This window comes from Mesoplodon densirostris, chromosome 1, assembly GCF_025265405.1.
Source record: "Mesoplodon densirostris isolate mMesDen1 chromosome 1, mMesDen1 primary haplotype, whole genome shotgun sequence".
NCBI lineage: Eukaryota > Metazoa > Chordata > Mammalia > Artiodactyla > Ziphiidae > Mesoplodon > Mesoplodon densirostris.
The window spans coordinates 16,083,501-16,103,896 of record NC_082661.1 but is presented as its reverse complement, the minus strand read 5'-3'; the positions used below and the strand labels follow the sequence as shown (position 1 = coordinate 16,103,896).

Sequence of the window (20,396 nt, the reverse complement as noted above, 5' to 3'; positions counted from 1 at the left end):
TTGTTAATATTGGTGAATTAAATTGATTGATTTTCAAATGTTTAATCAGCCTTACATTCCTGGGGTAAACTCCACTTGGTCCCAATATATTATACTTTTTATATATTGCTGGATTTAATTTGCTAATATTTCATTGAGGATTTTTGCTTCTGTGTTCATGAGAGATATTGTTCTGTAATTTTCTTTTCTTGAAATGTCTTTGGTTTCCTTATCATGGTGTAATGCTAACCTTATAAAATGAATTAGGAAATGCTCCCTCTAATTGTTTTCTGGAAGAATTTATGTAGACTTCGTATTACTTTTTTCTTAAATGTTTGGTAAATTCATCAGTGATGCCATTTGGGCCTGGAATTTCTTTGTGGAAGGCTTGCAGCTGTGAACTCAATTTTTTAAATAGATGCAGGGATATTCATTTTATCCATTTCTTGAGTGAGTTTTGGCAGATTGTATCTTACAGAGAATGGGTCCATTTCATCTAAGTTTTCAAATTTATGGGCATAAAGTTGTTCATAATATTTCCTTATCATCCTTTTAAAGTCTGTGGGGTCTTTAGTGATATTTCTTCTTCCATTTCTGATATTGGTAGTTTATGTTTTCTTTCTTTTTCTTGCTTAGTCTGGCTAGACATTAATGTTATCAATCTTTTCAAAGAATATGTGTTTGGTTGCATTGATTCCTGCTATTTTTTCTTCTGTTGTTTTTTCAGTTTCATTGATTGCTGCTTCTTTATTTTATTTTATTTTATTTTTGCCACGCCATGCAGCTTGCAGGATCTTAGTTCCTGAGCCGGGATTGAACCCAGGTCCGTGGCAGTGAAAGCCCCGAGTCTTAACCACTGGATCACCAGGGAATCCCTGCTTCCTTTGATTTTAACTTACTTTTTTTTTTTTTTTTTTTTTTTTTCTCTTTTTGCGGTATGTGGGCCTCTCACTGTTGTGGCCTCTCCCGTTGCGGAGCACAGGCTCCGGATGTGCAGGCCCAGCGGCCATGGCTCACGGGCCCAGCCGCTCCGCGGCATATGGGATCCTCCCAGACCGGGGCACGAACCCGTATCCCCTGCATCGGCAGGCGGACTCTTAACCACTGCGCCACCAGGGAGGCCCTTAACTTACTTTTTTTATTCTAGTTTCTTAAGATGAAAAGCTTAGATCATTAATTTGAGATGTTTCTTCCTTTTAATAAAAGCATTTGAATGCTATGCATGTTCTTCTAAGCACTGCATTAGCTGAATCTCACATATTATGGGATGTAGTACTTTGATTTTCATTCAGTGTAATTGAACTAAATTATGATTTACCTTGAGACATTCTCTTTGGCTTATGTAGAACTGTTTTGTTTAATTTCCAAATATTTGGGAATTTACCAGAGCTTTTTCTTTTATTTATTTCTAGTTAAATTCCATTATGTTCAAAGAACATAACCTTTTATGATTCTAGTTTTTATAAATTTGTTAAGACTTGTTTTTTTGGACAAAATATGGTCTATCGTGGTGAATGTTACATGTGCAGTTCAAAGAATATACATTCTGCTGTTGAATGGAGTGTTATAGAAATGTCAAGAAGGTCAGTTGTTTGTTTATATTGTTTAGATCTTCTGTATCCCCAATGATATTCTATCTACTTGTTCTGTTGATTACTGAAAGAGGAGTGTTGAAGTCTCCCACTGTATTTATGAATTTATCTGTTTGTTTCCTTTCATTTCTGTCAGTTTTGCTTCTTGTATTTTGAAGCTTTTTTTGAGATGCATATACAGTTAGAATTGTTATGTCTTTTTGGTGAACGGACCCATTCATCATAATATAGTTTCCCATCTCTTTTTCTTTGGTAATTCTTTTTACTTTGAAATCTACTTTGATATTAATAGCCACACTAGCTTTATTCTGCTTATTGTTTGCATGATGCATCTTTTTGACTTGGAAAGAATGATGTGTGTGTGTATGTATGTAAATATATATATATATACATATAAAATCCAGTCTAATCTGTCTTTATATTGATTTGTTGAGACTATTTACATTTAATGTATTTGGATATTTTTTAGCATTCCATTTCAATTTTCTGTTGGCCCTTTTGGTATATGTCTTTGTATTACTTTTTAGTGGTTATGCTAGTGTGCTAGTGATTACACTGTGAATAGCTAACTTTTTATAGTCTATTTAGAGTTAGTAATATATTACTTCAGGAAAATTAAGAAATTTTGGAACCATATAGGTCCATTTATCTTCACCTGCTGACCTTTGCTATAATTGTCATATAATCACATCTATATGTACGGCAAATCTCATCTGATACAGTTATAAATTTTGCTTTCAACAATCATACATATTTTAAAGAACCTAAGAGGAGGAAAATAGTCTTTTATATTTTCTCAGATATCTGCTCTTCCTTTTGCTCTGTTTATTTCTCAAGTTATAAATTAACTGTTAGTGTCATTTCCCTTTTGTCTGAATCACTTTCTTTTGGATTTCTTTTTGAACATGACTGCTGCTGATGGACTTTCTTAGTTTTCCTTGTTTTGAGAATATTTTGCCTTTTTTACTGAAAGATATTTTCCCAAGTTCAGAATTCTGGGTTGACAGTTACTTTCTTTCAGTGTTTTAAAGATGTTGCTTGACTGTCTTCTGGCCTGCATAGTTTCTGAAATCTGCAGGGAAATCTGCAGTCATTCTAATTATTTTTTCCCTGTATGTATAATTTCATTTTTTTCCCAGCTACTTTCAAGCTTTTTATACAACTTTTGTTTTTAGCAGTTCAGATTCTGATGTATCTGTGTGTAGCTTTCTTTGAATTTACCCTGGTTAGGGTTTGCTGAACATCTTGAATTTATATTTATGTCTTTCACAAATATAGGATTTTTCTAAAAACCATTATTTCTTCAAATATACTTTTCTGCACCGGTCTTTTTCCCTTCTCTTTCTGGGACTTCAGTGATACTAATGTTAGGCTTAAACAAAATTCTTGAGGCTCTGTTCTCTCTTTTTTTTTTAACTCTTTTTTTTTCTTTCTTTAGATTGTACAATTTCTGTTGAACTGTCATCAACTTCACTGACTGTTGCCTTTGCAATCTCCACTATGCTTTCGAACCCATCCAGTCATTTTCAAATTTAAGATATAGTTTTCAGTCCCCACATTTCTGTCGTGTTCTTTTTTATGATTTCTATTTCCCTGTTGAAAACTTCTCCATTTCATTTAAGTGTTTTTACCTTTACCCCATGGAGTACAGTTTTAATACCTAACGTCTTTGTCTGATGATTCCAATTTCTGGATTTTCTCAGGATTGACATCTATTGATTATCTTTTCCATTGAGAATCTGTTACATATTCCTGGTTCTTTGTATGTTGAGTGATTTTGGATTTATTCTGGATGTTCTGAATGTTATGTAGGTTCTTGGTCCTGTTATTCCCTGGAGAATGCTGATTTATTTATTTACTTATTTATTTTTATTTAGTAGGCAACTAACCTGTTAGGTACAAGTAGCAAATTCTCTATCTTGCTTTCTGAGGGCAGTGGTTCTAATCTTCGTTCCATTTTCAAAGCCTTTGGATCTAAATGCACACATGCCACTCAGGGATTAGTCTGAGACTTTGTGATGTTTTAAATTTTAATTCACTTCTCAGAGCCTGTGATAAGCTGCTTTTTGGTCTGTCCCACACATGAGCAGCTCAGATTGAGCTTGAGTCTTAGGTGGGTTCATATACAGAATTAGGGTATCTCCATCTTCAGCTCCCTCTTCCTTAGGATTCCCCCCACACTCTTTGGCTTGAAGGGGCACTTTTCCCCAGTTATTCTTGCTTTTGAAGAGACAGAATTTCTCTTAGGATTTGATCTGCATATGCATGTGCTGCTGCCTTTCTCTCAAGGTTTGCCATCCTTGCCATCTCTCGGGCCATCGTTTTTGTAAAGTCCTGAAGTTTTCTTTCTTGGGTTGTTGCAGTAGCCCTTTAATTGATCTCTCTGTTTCTGTTTTTTTTTTCTCTTGCTAATCTGTCATTTATTGCTGCCACAGTTTGCTTGATAGAACACAAATTTGATCATATCTTCCTTTGCCTAAGAACTGGAGTATTTAAGGTAGTGAGTGGTGCCAAGGTTTCTGATGAGGGATCTGCTGTCATTCACATTGTTGTTCTCCTCTAGGTAGTGTGTCATCTTCCTCTGTCTGTCTTTCTTTCTTTTTTTTTTTCTCTTAAGTTTTCAGAAATTTGGTTATGATGTGTGTGGGTGTGGAATTCTTTGTTTACCTTGTTTATTATTTGCTCAGCTTATTGTTCTGTAAGTTTCTATCTTTTTCAAAATTTGCAAAAATTTCTGTTATCATTTCTTCAGATATTTTTTTCAGCTCCACACTTTTTCCTCTCCTTCTGTGACTCCAATGAAACAAATGTTAGATCTTTTGTTACTAACTTTTAAGTCACTAAAGCTCTGTTCATTTCCTTCAATCTGTTTTCTCTCTCTTCAGACTGGATGATTTTTATTTACGTATCTCTATACTCACTGATTCTTTCCTCTATCTTCTCTATTCTGCTCTTGGACCCCTCTTGTGAATTTTTATAAAAAGTTTCATTTATTATATTTTTCCATTTTGTTCTTCTTTACATCTTCTGTTTCTTTGCTGAAACTTATATTTTTGTATTTGTTCCAAAAGTGTCTGCAGCTGCTTGTTGGGCCATTTTTCTGAGACCTGCTCTAAGATTCTTGACAGGTAATTCCAGGATCTTTGTCATGTCAGTGCTGGTACCTGCTGATTATCTCTTCTCAAATGCATTGAGATTTTGTATGGCAAGTAATTTTGGATTGTATCCTGGATATTTTGAGTATTATGTATGAGACTCTTGTTCCTATTTAAATATTCTGTTCTAGGAGGCAGTCAACTGGTTTTGGCATGTATGACCTAGCTCACTTTTTAAAAGTACAGCTTTATTGAGTTATAATTTATATACCATAATATCCACATATGTCATAATACCGTTTTAAAGTGTATGATTCAGTGGTCTTGAGTATATTCAGAGAGTGGTGCAACCATCACCACTCTCTAGTTTTAGAACTTTTTCATCACCCCATAAGGCAAACCCACACCCATTTGCAGTCACTTTCCATTTTCCCTACCCACCAATTCCACTAATCTAGGCAGCTGCTAATCTACTTTCTCTATGAGCTTGTTTATTATGGACATTTCATAGAAATGGAATCATATAATTATATGGTCTTTGTCACTGACTTCTTTCATTTAGCATGTTGTCAAGTTTCATTGTATTGGTATTCCACATTTGTTTTTCTCTTTATCAGCTGATGCACATTTGGGTTGTTTCTTCTACCTTTTGGCTACTGTGAATAATGCGGCTATGAGTTTTTTGTGTACAGGTTTTGGCATGGACATATGCTTTTATTTCTCTTGGGGATATCCTAGGAGTGTGCTGGCTCTCTTTTGTGCTAAGATTGGACTGCCCACTTAATTACAATTTAGTTTTTGCTGTGTTGATTCTGATCAGTTTCACATATTGCACCCGAGGGCATGCCCAGGACTTCATACACAGATTTAAAGAATCCCCCTTTTCACCTTTTCACCTTCCTCATCTTTGTAATTTCTTTCCATTCTCTCCTCAGGAGGATAAGGAGAGCTGACTCTATTGTCATTTGCCTGGTTCAGGGCAGAGATGGTCCACCCCCCCAGTCTCTGCAGCTGCTGCACCCCTAGTGATGAGGGGCAAGGGTGCTGCCTTTTTGCTGGCATTTGCTTAGTACAGGGTAGGGATGGTTGAAGTGACTCCACCACACATTCTCCCCCAGTGGGGAAGGAGAGATCCTTTTTTTTTTTTTTTTTTTTTTGGTAGGTAAAATGTAAGCATTTAAAAAATAAAAGCACTGTGTAAATCAGGAATTTTCAAGTTGATTCTCTGTCTCATAAAAAAATAGAAGATTTAAGATCATTTTTCACGTTTTGATGTATTAAGTTTTATGCCAGGCTTCATTTGTACTTTTATGACAGTATAATTATGCTAATAATGAATTTTTTCCAGAAAGTATAATTTATTATTCTAACTATTTCATGTAAGACTAGTATTAATAGCATTAAAACTAACATTTCACACGTTAAATTATGAGTTTAGAGGAGAAATGATATTATGTGGTGGAAAAAGCTTTTACCTGTATTGCCTTTTTTTTTTTTTTTTTTTTTGGTGGTACCTGGGCCACTCACTGTTGTGGCCTCTCGCGTTGCGGAGCACAGGCTCCGGACGCGCAGGCTCAGCGGCCATGGCTCACGGGTCCAGCCGCTCCGCGACGTGGGGGATCCTCCCGGACCGGGGCACGAACCCGTGTCCCCTGCATCGGCAGGCGGACTCTCCACCACTGTGCCACCAGGGAAGCCCGTGTATTGCCTTTTTTACTGCTGATGAAAATTCTGTGAGATAGATGTTGTTATTCTCATTTTACACTGGGAATAGAGACTGAAAGACCTGAAGCAATTATTTATGCAAAGTCTGATAGCTACTAAGTGATAACTGAGTTGCCAAATATGTCTTTCTGGCTCTTTTTCCATAGGAAGCCATCTTCTACTCTTCAATAAGAAGTTTCTCCTCAGTTATAAATTCATAATCTGGATTTCCAGATAGCATAGGGATACTTAGGATCATGAGTTTTGATACCAACTGACATGGGATTGAGATCTATTTCTGCCAATGTGCCATGAATGTTGCATGGATTTAGTTTGCTGCATTACTGAACACTTGATAAGTTTTATGGCATTACGGTTTTAAAGCAGTCTTGTGAAATAAGCATTATTGTTTTAACTGTTTTGCACACAAGGAAACTTGAGGCTTGGGGAGTTTGAGTAACATACCCATTAGGTGACCAGGCTGAGATTCTTGTAGCTCTTCTAAAGTTTTGCCTGTTTCTTCTAGTCTCTCAGTCATGTCTTTTTTATTCTTCAGTGAAAAGAGAGTATTGTTCTACAAAGTTCTTATGTGTCCTTTGTGAAGTTAGTATGAATGAGTGCGTTTTACAGTACACAGAGCTACCATAAGAAAAGTCTAAGCTCATTAAATAATTCTCTATGTTGTAGCAATATTTTATTTATCTCCAAGCTTGTTCATTATTTAAATGTATATTATAACAGGAACTTTTAATGTCACGTTCCTGGATAGGCTGTGAGTGGTTGGTGAATCCTCAGATTTGTATATAAAATATTATTTATACGAATTTTTCTAGGCAGGAAGTAATAGCTTTTACAAGATTCTCAAAAGTGATCTCAGATCTCAAAATGGTAAGAATCACTGTACTGTAGAAAAGGAACCCAAATAATGGTCACTGTGTATGTAGAATTAAAAAACATTTTTTCAACACATGGAATGATTTCAAAAGTAGTTTTTTAATTTATTTTTTCTAAAAAGCTTAGGAAGATTATACAAGGATAAAAAAATTTCCTATTAATTGAAATATTATAGCATTAGATAATCTGAATATCTTTTTTTTTTTTTTTTTTGCAGTACGTGGGCCTCTAGCTGTTGTGGCCTCTCCCGTTGCGGAGCACAGGCTCCGGACGTGCAGGCTCAGTGGCCATGGCTCACGGGCTCAGCCGCTCCACGGCATGTGGGATCTTCCCGGACCGGGGCACGAACCCGTGTCCCCTGCATTGGCAGGTGGACTGTCAACCCCTGCGCCACCAGGGAAGCCCGATAATCTGAATATCTGTATTACATGTAGGTACATATAGATACAACGAATATCTATATGTATTTATATGTATACATATATGTGTGTGTATATATCTACACACACACACCTGACGTATTTCTGTAGATATCTATCTGTATGATGGGGAGTGCTCCATCATCCCGTCTATTTGACATGTATCATTACTTTATATGCTCTACATTTATCTGCTATTTGTATATTGTCTTCCCTCTTTCTAGCACTAAGTTGTCCAATGTGTCAGTCACTATCCACATGTGGCTGTTAAAATTTATTAAAATTAAATTTGAAAAGTTCAGTTCATTTTTTTGCACTGACCACATTTCAAGTGCTCAATAGCCACGTGTGCTTAGAGGCTACCATACTGGACATGTATAGAACGTGTCTATCATTGCAGGAAGTTCTGTTGGACAGAATTGTTCTGGAATGTAAGGTCCAGGAGGGCAGAGACTTTTTTTACTTAGTTTTTCTTGTTTTTTATTTTAATACCTTTATTGAGATGTAATTCACATAACATAAATCTCACCAGTTTAAAGTACACAATTTAATGGTTTTTAAGATGCACTTAGAGAGTTGTGCAACTATAACCATAATTTTAGAACATTTTATCATTCCATAACGTAAACCTTGTATTGAAGAGCATTCACTCTCCATTCTCTCCCTGCTCCCAGGTTACTACTAATCTGCTTTCTAGAAACCTTCCATAATTCACAGTTTTATCTCCCATGGCAAGAATATTGCTTGCCATTTATTTTATGATGGCCCTCATGACCTTTGCCCCCTGGTGTTCCTCTCACGATTTTATGTTGTATGGCAAAAGGGAGGTTATCTCAGTGATTTTCCACCACAAATCCTGGGAGGGTGAGGTATAATTAATTAGCTCCTTGCTTTGATATTAGACTTGATAGCTAACTAAGCACATACTGTTTGCTATCACTGAGGCCAGTCTGTAGACAGTTTAGTTAGTGTGCTGATGGCCAGTCCAACTGGTATAGCCAGCTTCGTTAGTGTACTTACATGGGGGAAAATATTAACTAATAAAGTCAGTACCTTTGTGGCCAGGATATGATTTGTACAAATTAGTGATCATTCAAAGTGGGACAGGGCTTCCCTGGTGGCACAGTGGTTGAGAGTCCGCCTGCCGATGCAGGGGACACGGGTTCGTGCCCCGGTCCGGGAAGATCCCACGTGCCGTGGAGCGGCTGGGTCCGTGAGCCATGGCCGCTGAGCCTGTGCGTCCGGAGCCTGTGCTCCGCAACGCGAGAGGCCACAACAGAGAGGCCCGCGTACCGCAAAAAAAAAAAAAAAAAAAAGTGGGATGATACCCAAGGTGACTTACTGGAGTGTGGGAAGAAAGCATTAGGACTTATACTACTGTTATTTTTAATTTTGATTTTTAAAAATTTATACTTTATAGTGCACAATATTTTAAATAGTATATGTTTATTAACATGTAAATATACATTTACTTGAGTTACATAATAAAAATTCTTACTGATAAGAGAGCATGATAGTGAAGGTTTGGAGACTTCTGCTCTAGCAGACAAGGTCACCTAAACTTTTATTAGTGATCAGGTGGACAGAGAATGCAGACTTGGGAGTGAGGGATGCAGAATGCACTATAAAGAAAACAAGAAGAAATGCAAGCTCAGCACGGTGTAATACAATAACATATCGTAGTGCAGAGAGGAAAAAAATACCCATAATATAATCTAGAGGTTCTCTTCATATTGTTTAAAAAGAAATCAATAAATATTAAATAATGTTTTAAATAAAAACACTATTTAAAAAAAGACTTGCATGTGAGGTTGGCTGCCAAAGGCAACTCTGTGTAAAGACTAGCCCTGGGTGGATCCGACTCTTCTTTGTAGAGTGGTTATGCTGGCAGTAAAACCAGATACTTTGATAAAGAGGATTTATTGTTTCCTGTAATACTTTATAATGTTAAAACTATTGCATTTTTCTTATTTTTAAAATGTCTTAATCAAATTTTGTATTCATGGCCAGGATAGAGAATAACAATTTAATTGATTTAATTTTAGTTCTGTTTAATGTTTGTGCTGGTTTTCCTGCATTTAGTAGTGGCCACTCCGGTGTTATAAACAGCTCAGCATGCTTATTTGATTAAGGGCTCTATATTGGGCAGTTTCAGCTAGATGAGACATTGGCAAGGCATATGGGCATGTGCAGGCATCTAGACAGGGATTGGCAAAACTTTTTCTGTAAAGGGCCAGATAGTAGATATTTCAGGCTTTGTACACCAGATGGTCTCTGTTGCCACTACTCAACTCTGTTCTTGTAGCATGTTAACAATCTTAGATATATGTAAACAAATGGGTGTAGCTGTGTTCCAATAAAACTTCATTTACACAAATCCGCAATAGGCCAGTAGTTTATGGAGCCCTGATCTAGATTAACCATGTCAATATGGTTCTCAATCCAAGAACATGATTGCTACAAATTAAAAATAAGTTAATTACTTGAAACTTAGAATGCATTGTAGAAGCGGCATTAGAAATAGAAGAAGCCTGTTTGACGTTTTATGTAGCTGAATTATATGCTACCTAACTTTTGAAAATCTCTACCCAGCTGGAATGTACAGATGATGTTAAGAGTAAGAAGTGAAGAAATAGATTAGAAACTAGGTGTTTGTGGTCAGAGTGTAATCTTGGAGCGTAAGACTTCTGAATTTTAGAACAGTTCCAGGTTGTGAAGATGTCCATAGTGTGTAATGGGAGTTCTTTGCTCAAGTGGCATGGAGGTGAACATTCTTCAAGCTGAAGAAGAGATCAGGAAACTACAAAGGGGGAATTGTTCCTTCCTTATTGTGGAAATGGTAGGAGTTTTCCCCCCTTACTCCTATCTCTTGATGGTGAGAAAGGATTTTCCATCCTTTTATCTTGGTTGGTTGTCAGCCCCTCCATGTTTCTAGTAGAGTGAAAGTGGCAAAGAGGAAACCTCTTTGCAGTAAGTAGAGGCAAGGGTAGGCTCTTGGTAGGGGCTTTTGCTAGGAATGGGTGATGAAGGTACCGAAGGATTTCAGGGGCTGTGGTGAGTAGAGTTTTCTTTGAAGTCTGTGTAATTGTGCCTCTGAAGGTGAAGCGGATGGGACAGAGTGGGTGGCTTTCATGTACTCCTGTCGTGTAGCCGAGGTGGGGAAACAACAGTTCTTTCACATCACCTCTTACAGTTGGGAGATAAGGGTTCTAGTTGTAGCTCCTAGAGTATGTGTTTCTTTAGAGGAGGGGAGATATATTTTAAACTAAGGGTAAGGAATTTCCCAACATAGCACAGGACTGGGTCAGTTCGAGTAGGTGGGGTGGTAGAGAAATAGAGGAGTGTTGGGGAAAGACATCCCCAGGAGCGTTAGATTTCCTCATACGCAGTTTGGGAGGTATATTCCTAATTAGGAAGATAGATTATATTGTAGGTGATAGTGGCAAAGCTGCCTGTTCTTAAATTTCCGGCTTTATTTTCTTATTAAAAGAGCTATATATTTCTTAACTATGTATTAAGGTACTTTTTGAATATGTTATACTTCTCTTCTTCCATTAGAGAAGAAATTGAATTAGAAGTAGTTGTGTAAGGTCATGGAACAAATTAGGATTTTCTTTAAAATTAAGTCTCTGAGGCTCTAAACTGTTATCATACAGGCTTAATTTATGTCTGATAATTTGTATCATTTGATTTAGCCCTGATTTGGCATTTTTGTAATTTAAATTATAGCAATATTTTGACTTTAAGGGTTTGTTACAACGGTCAGTTAGAAACTAGGGAGAAGGATTGTTTAGTGGACCCTATTGATGGATCTAAGCCTTGTTTAGATCAAGAGGAACTTTTATACAGAATTTATATGAGGTTGTGATCATAACATTTCTAAATCTTAATTGATATTTTCTATTTGTTGAGACATCATTTTCCTGGTTTCCTGTAGCTACTGTCCATGATTTCCTTTAGAATTTTTGAGTATATTTAAAACAGTTGATTTAAAGTGTTTGTCCAACAAGCTCAATTTCTGTGCTTCCTGAAAGACAGTATCTGTTAATTCCTCCTGTGAATGGGCTATACTTTCTTGTTTCTTTGTATGCTGTGTAATTTTTTTGTTGGAGACGGGGCATTTGATTATTACAATGTGGTAACTCTAGAAATCGAGTTCTTCCCCCTCTTCAGGGTTTGTTTTTCTTACATGTGGCTGTAGTTGTGTATTTGTTTAATCACTTTTCTAAACTATTTTTTGTAATGACTGTATTCTTTGTTTTGTGTGGTTCCTAAGTCTCTGTTCCTTTAGTGTATGGTAAGCTAGTGTTTTGACATAGATTTCCTCAAATGCCTGGAGTCAAGACAAAATAAAGAATTCTCCCAGTCTGTGCACATTGACTCTGTTGGGACACTGCTTCAGTGCTTAGCCACATTGTTCATGACTCTGCCTTACCCTTCACTTCCTTCTTGCTCTAAGTCTGAAAATTAGCCAGAGGTGGAAGTGTAGAGTCTTCTCAGGTCTTCTCTGAGCTTGTAGTCTAAGAAAAGTCTCCCTGGGCATGCATGTGGCTTCTCAAATTCCCATATCAAAATAATTGATTTTCAACTTTTTAATATATACATTTAGGGCTTCCCTGGTGGCACAGTGGTTGGGAGTCCGCCTGCCGATGCAGGGGACACGGGCTCGTGCCCCTGTCCGGGAGGGTCCCACGTGCCGCGGAGCGGCTGGGCCCGTGAGCCATGGCCGCTGAGCCTGCGCGTCCGGAGCCTGTGCTCCGCGGCAGGAGAGGCCACAACAGTAAGAGGCCCGCGTATCACACACACACACACAAAATATATATATATATATATACACATTTAGAGCTATATATTTCTCTCTAAACAATGGTTGAGCTTCATCTCATAAATTTTGATATGGTGTGGTTTTAGTATTAACAATTAAAAATATTTTCTAATTGTCCTTAAGACTTATTAGTCTATTGCTTAGTTGTCAAACTTTTGGGGATTTTAAGTTTATTTATTTTTGAATGGTCACTGTATATGGGGCTGCCACTAATTACATGGCTTTTGAGTACATGGTTCCTGTAGCCAGTTGTCATTGATCGATTACATTGATTTAATTCAATTCTGGTGTTACTTCTTGTTGTGGCTTAAGAACAAGTACAGGCAGACCTCAGAGATATTGCTGTTTCAGTTCCAGACCACCACAATAAAGCCAATATTGCAGTAAAGCATCACATGAATTTTTTGGTTTTCCCAATAATGTAGTTGCACATAAGAGTTATGTTTACATTATATTGTAGTCTGTTAAGTGTGCAATATAGCATTATGTCTAAAAAGACAATGTACGTACCTTAATTAAAAAATACTCTATTGCTAAAAAGTGCTAACTATCATCTGAGCCTTCAGCAAGTCTCAATCTTTTTGCTGGTGGAGGGTTTGAACTACTGTGAGAATTACCAAAATGTGACAAAGAGATACAAATTGAGCAAATGCTATTAGAAAAATGGCACTGCTAGACTTGCTCCATGAAGGGTTGCCACAAACCTTCAATTTGTAAAAAATGCAGTATCTGTGAAGCACAATAAAGTGGTGTACAAGAAAACAAGATATGCCTGTAGTCATTTAAAGAGGGTGAGAATTTATTTTTCTCACTGTCAGCCCTGATTTCTAAAAGACTTTTGCAGGCCCAAAGGGTTAAATAAATCTAGAGGTTCAAGGTTCTCAAGTACATCTACCAGGTGGCACCCTCCTAGGTATTGGGGCACTATCTTTAGCACTGAAGTCTTGCCAGGGCTGTGAACTAAACTTTTTCTGTAATTCTACTCCTCTCATAATCTGGTCCTGGGCTGGTTTTCCAGTTTGGTCAACCCTCTGGCCTCAGAAATAGTCTCTTTAAATGTTACAGAGTCCCCTGTCATTTACACCGTATCTAAAATTGGTGGTTGGTGAATTGAGTCTTATAGGATCTTGGGGCAAGCTGCTTATGGGTAGGTGTCTTAGTACAGGCACTCTGCTGCAGTTTTCTGCCTTTAGCATATCAATGGCTTTTAACATCAGTCAACTAATTCCACAGTCCTTGTAACTACCCTTGCTATTTTATTTCTCAAATATTACAGATATCACGTAAGTCTATTGCATTAGTCAGTGCATCACCTTCCTCTGGTATCCTCTCTCAATTCAGCAAAAGTGAAAGTCTTTGTCATTGTGAGCTATAGCATGCCACTGGTTATTGCCACTCTCTCTACCACCCTCAGTGTGACTCTTGTTGCCATCTGGCCAGTGAGTGATCCAGCCCCAGAGCCCATCTTGAAGTTCTGCTTCCTGGTACTGTTAGTTTGGTCACACTCCCCTCCACCACCTTGAAGCAGATCCTGAGACAAGAATTGAGCACATGTAGTATATTTGGGAGATTCAGGGACACTGACAGAAGTGATAGAAGAGAAGGAGACAATAGGGAGGTATGTTATCAAGTCAGGTACCACACTGCGTGACTGGAGCCAAATCCCACAAGGAAGTGCACTTCATTATTATTGCAGCAAAGAGATAAGCAAGTTTGGAGTTTTTCCAAATCATTCATTGGCTAAGGGCTGCCCTGGGAGGATGTTGATTCACAGGCACTTTCAGCCCACCACATGCATAGGAAGAGTGGGTTCTAGTAGATAGAGGGAGCCCTTCAACATAGATGCAGGTGCTGGCCCGAGAAAGTCAGGCTGGAGTGTATGGCAATGGTCAGAGGGTCTGAGAGGATATGGTGTGATGCTGACGCTGTTGGCAACTGTCTATTTTCAGCTATGCAAAATAATATGAGATTACTTTCTAAAGTTGTGCTGATTTATCCTGTGAGAATTATCTCCACATCCTTGCCAATATTTGGTATTATTAATCTCTTTAATTTTAGCCATTCTGTTGGGTGCATAGTGGTACGCTATTGTGATTTTATTTTGCATATCCTTTATTATTATTGGTTGGTTTGGGTCCAATCAGGAAAGAGAATCACACAGTAATTTTAATAGGAAAAGTTTAATGTAAAGGATTATTGACTGTAGCACAGATTGGAACGAGAAATTGGCTAGTAAGAAGTAAAGAGAACTCTGCAAAATATAGAAGTAGTAGATACAAGGAGCAGCCACTACTACTGCTATGGCTGAGATGGAACACTTAAGTGAGAGTCCCTGTGACCTGGCCTGAGACCAGACCTTGTTGGGAGAGCAGGCTGTGGCTTACTGAATGGCAGAAAAGTCACTGTAAAGCTGTACCTGCGGAACTTGCTTAACATCTGCCCTTTGGAACTTGCCATGGTTACTTATGGGATGCCGGGGAAAGCTGTTCACAGAGTGGTGTCTCACTGGAGGCCTCTGCTGCAGAACTGCCTGAGGGGGAAGTGCTGGGGGAAATTGTTGGTGGCTGGGTGCTGGTGGCCATCAGGTACTTAGGAGCCTAGTACCTAGTGCTGCAGGAGCTTGTTGAGTGAGTACATTGGAACCAGGAAGCAAATCCGTTTCCTCCTGCAGTCTCTCCAGCGTGCTCTATTGACAAAGCCTGCAGGCTTAGCATCCTGCCATCTGGAAAAAAAAATATTTAAAGGGCCCAGATCCATTTTCATAAAGTAGGCAAAAAGTCTGAATTTTGAGGTGGGAGGCAATGGATGACGGGCACAGTCTGCCCTTTAATTATTCAGCTTCTTCTGTATGCATCTTTCTAAACACATGTGAACTCCCCAGCAACCAACAAAGCTGTATTTCTACCTAAGAAGATACACTTTTTCCAAGTGAAGTTCTCATCCTTTGTCCAAAAGGAGGAAACATACGGTTTTGAGAGTCATTGTATCTGTCACTGGTTATGTTAATTGCTCTTCATATTCAGTCATAATCATGCTAAATATTCCATTATCTAAAGTCTAAATTGTAAAGTTACAGCTTGTAAATAAAATAAAAATGTGAAGGAGAGAGGATATGTGTGTGTGTGTGTGTGTGTGTGTGTGTATCAGATAGAAACTATGTAAAGTTGTTAGGATACTTACCTATTTAATTTGTTAAAAGACCATAATTGATGTGTATGGTTCTGTTCTTCCACTCCTCATACCATATTTATCCTGCCCTCCACTAGAATCTTGGCTCCTTGGAGTTTTACTTGGTGGGGTGACCCACAACCAATGGGTTGAACCCTCAATCATCCTGCTGTAGTTTGGATATTTTTTATGGACCTGTCTTCTAGATCTCTCATCCTCTTTTAGCTGTGTTTAATGTGTTGTTAAACCCGTCCATCGAATTCTTAATTTTGATTAATGTAGTTTTCAGTATTAGAATTTCCATTATTTTTTCAAATATACTGTTACTTTTTACAGTTTTCAGTTAACTGCCGAAATTTTAAATCGTGTCTTTTGTCTTTTTGAACTTAGTACTTCATATTTGTTTTATAGGACACATCTGATAATAGCCACAATTGGAATATCTTCAGGTCTCTTCCTGACGATATTCTGTTGGTTCTTGTTTTGTTGTCATCTATCTTTATGTGTCTTATTATCTTTGATGATAGTAGACATCTTATTTGAAAAATTATTGGTAGAAATAATTTGAGGACTAGGATAATGTTATCTTTCTTCAGAGAATATTTTTGTATCTTCCGTTAGGAGCCTTGGCATATTAGTTCTAGTATCACCTTAAGCCAGTGGTAGGTCTTGGGGTTTTCTGTCATCCTGATGACTTGTAGCTGGGTTGCAGTCCACGTAATGGCTGGCTTCTGGTACACCTTTACCCTTATAGAAAATCTTTGTGTCCCAGTTCAGAGTGCCGTGTTGTTTATTTGAGCCCCTACCTTTTGTAGGTTGTTGGGTCCAGCTTTTGTCCCCCTTCTTCCTTGAGGCTGTCAAAAGTACTCTCAGCCTTTTGGCCGTCTCTAATAAATAGATAAAATTCTCTATAACAGAAGTAGCTGTGGATGCCTGGTTCCTCTTTAAAGAATTTGCAACTTCTGGATCTTGGCTTAGTAGGTCTTACCATTTTGTTACTTATAAGATTTAAAAATTGTTCTTTAGCTTTTTAAGTTATCTTCAGTGGAGGTTTGTCTGAATTAGCTCATCTGGAGCTATTATTGGAAGTGAAAAATCAGGACAAGCTATTTAACTTGTTATTTAAAATGTGCTTCAGTTTTCTCATCTGTAATATGGGATTAATAATTACTATCTTGTGGGGCTTTTGAGATTTTTAAGTGAGGTAACACATTATGAGCTTACAGTAATACCTGATACTGTAAAATGCTCAATTTATTATTATATTACTTTGAGAACATTGGAATGTTTAAAAACTTTTCCAAGCATGAATTAGCCCTTTTTTATTTTATTTTTTTTATTATTTATTTATTTATTTTTTTTTGCGGTATGCGGGCCTCTCACTGTTGTGGCCTCCCCCGTTGCGGAGCACAGGCTCCGGACGCGCAGGCTCCGGACGCACAGGCTCAGCGGCCATGGCTCACGGGCCCAGCCGCTCCGCGGCATATGGGATCCTCCCAGACCGGGGCACGAACCCGTATCCCCTGCATCGGCAGGCGGACTCTCAACCACTTGCGCCACCAGGGAGGCCCTAGCCCTTTTTTGAACCCAAACTAATTTGCAGGGATTACGAAAGACTTTCAAATAACATTTACATTAATTGACCTTTCTGTTATCCCTGATTTAGGCAAGTGAAACTCTTTTCCTTTAATGTTTTTGAGACTCTGTGCTATAAGGAAAATTTAATTTTGTCTAAAACTAGATAATTACCCTGATATCTGTGTATACATGTATGTATGTATGTATGTATAAATATATGTGTGTATGTATATGGGGATATATAAAGACTGATAAACCATTGTGTGTGTGTGTGTATGTGCCTGTGCACGCGTGCGTGTATGTGTGTGTGTGTATGTCTACATAACTACATAAAGGCTAAATGGGAAGCTATCTTAGTTATTTAAAATATTGTCTTTTGTTGATAAAATATAATTGGGCTGGAGCTAAGGAGAACAAAATGGAGTAGAATTGGGTTATTGTTTAAATATTTTAAAATTCTGAAAATTTGAAACTTTTCTAAATATCTTTTTCTTTTTTGTGTTTAAAATAGAGGATAATTACAAAACCCTTGATTTACCCTATTTTTAAAATTGACTGAGTTCTTGGACTAGATACAAAGTTGACTAAAGAAAATTATTGTAAAAACAGGTAGCTGAACTCAATAAAGTCTGGTGACAGCTACTTCAGCAGTCTTGCTGCATGAAAAGCAAACATAGCTAACAATGTAACCTCCAAAAGTGCTAGGTACATATACTATTTCTCTATTCCATAGATCTGCATCTTTCAAAGTGCATTTGATCTTCTTTCTTTTGCATCCATCTAATTTTTGTGCAGAGTAAGTTTAACAGTCTGTTTTGCATCAGCATTGAACCCATCTGTATAATATTGTCTTTCAATGTGTTTTCCCACTTTGTTAAAAGAAACAATCATAATACATAAAAATTTAAAGAAATTCAAAATAAGTTTTCTTTGAGATTTAGAGAGATGATATATGGCAATCTGAAAATTTTCTTAAGTTGTAAATAAATTCTCCTCTTTGGAAGTTTGGTTTAGTGTCTTTTTAAATTTTTTATGCTACTGTGTGTCTTAAAGTTACATTAAGGTAATCATTTTCATGATTTTGTTTTCTAGGTTAACAGAACCTTCTGGATATTTAACAGATGGTCCAATTAACTATAAGTATAAAACTAAATGTACATGGCTAATTGAAGGCTAGTAAGTATACAATTTGCATTAAATTATTTATTCTGAAATGATAAAGAAGGTGATTATATCAGTGTTAAAGCATTAAAATATAACAACTTCATAGCTATATAGTTTATTCTGTTGCTTATTATTGGAAAATATTATTCATGATGTTTTAAAATGAGATTGATAAAATTTAGATATAATGTTTAATGTAAATTATAATACCCTTTTACTTGTGATAATAGTTTGATTTTTACATATATTTATTTTTAAGTTATGTTACTATGGCATTAAGTCAAGTATGCATTTTTGGTTTTTTTTAAATTGCTTGTTATGGAATTTGAAGCCTGCATAGAAAGTATAAAAATATTCCATGCTGAATTATGCCATCGGTTCATACTATTCAGCATTTTAGTTCTAAGGGTTTTAAAAAAAGAACATTTTGTAAAAGAGAGAGTTAATTGTCCTTTTAAAGGCATTTTTCAGTAATTAGGGCTTGAGACTGAATTTATCTATTTAAACATATTATGAATGGATCATAAATCATATGAGTTGTTTTTGAACTATTTTATGATTTTAAAGAGTGTATTTGGAAAACTGGGTTTTTATTTTTGTTACTTTAAAGGTTTTTTAAAACCTCAAGGTTATTAATTCCCTGTGTACCTGTGGTCTCATTTATTTGTTAACAAATAACAGTATATCGTATTGAGACCTTTTGATTAAAATTTGAAGACCTTATTAGTACCTCTAGTTAAGAGTTCATAGAAATAAGAACAGTCTTGAGTGTTGAATTTAAAAATTAACTTTATTCAAGTATAATTTTCATACAATGAAATACACCCATATTAAGTGTACAGTTCAATAAGGTTTCAGTAATGTATACAATTTATGTACCTCCACCTTAGTCAAGACATAGAACATTTCCTGTTGACTAAATTTTTATAAGACATAGAACATTTCCTGTTGACTAAATTTTTATAAGACATAGAACATTTCCTCTTGACTAAATTTTTAGAAAAGGATGATACATATGGCTGGTTAATAGATTTTAGAGTTGTATATCATTTTTACAAATTAGATATGACTGGTTATCAATCTTTTATACTGATGATATATGGATTTATAGCTAAATTATCTGTAAATAGGTTTTTAATAAAATACTCTAAGATTTCTTTAGACCGTGCTTTACATATTACATATTAATTTTAAAATATTTTAATTTTTTTTCAGTCCAAATGCAGTGTTAAGATTAAGATTCAATCATTTTGCTACAGAATGTAGCTGGGATCATATGTATGTTTATGATGGAGATTCAATATATGCACCTTTAATAGCTGTACTTAGGTGAGTAGTTACGTTTAATTGATGAATTTATAGTCAGTTGTAGAAAAGTAACCGTATAATTTATTAATTTTAAATATATACTCATCTTTACTGCAAAAATAAATTTAGCATAGGCGTTGATGGCTAAACTTCAAAGATGGTGTAAGACTATGATGATACTGTGGCTGTCAACTTAGGGGTATATATAATAATGTAAACATTGATGTAACAGAGATAAGTAGTTACTGTTTCAGAAATGTAGATTTATTAATAAATATCCCTTATTCTTGCTGTACATAGTTCATTCTTTTAAAGTGAATTGAATCTGTTTTCAGAACTATCTGTATTTGGATAGATTAATGTGAGTTCTTGCTGACAAAGGAATTAATAGATATATATTTTATAGTTATCTTTTTATTTTAGAGAAATTATAAAATTTAAAATTCTGTAAAAAAAGGTTAAGTTATGCTTTATGTAGTGGTTTAATAATGAAGGTGTTTCTATCAGTTCTCACAGTTGGGGAATTTTGGTTGTTTCCAAATATTTTATTGTTAGTCAGGTAGTAAGATTTAATTTAAAAATTTTAAAATCACAGCATTTTCAGTATCAGTTTAAAACTCTTTATTATGTATGTACAATTTATTATGAAATGTTTTATGAACAGGAGAGA

At 36.3% G+C, this 20,396-nt stretch overlaps 1 protein-coding gene across 1 annotated transcript in view; it reads left to right on the top strand.

The window, feature by feature from the left end:
- ATRNL1 (attractin like 1) overlaps window positions 1–20,396 on the top strand; it is a 730,282-nt gene that overhangs the window by 9,951 nt on the left and 699,935 nt on the right. The window contains exons 2-3 of the mRNA XM_060100355.1: window positions 18,347–18,430; window positions 19,634–19,747. Of these exons, the coding sequence (XP_059956338.1) occupies window positions 18,347–18,430; window positions 19,634–19,747 (198 nt within the window). The remainder of the gene's footprint in view (window positions 1–18,346; window positions 18,431–19,633; window positions 19,748–20,396) is intronic.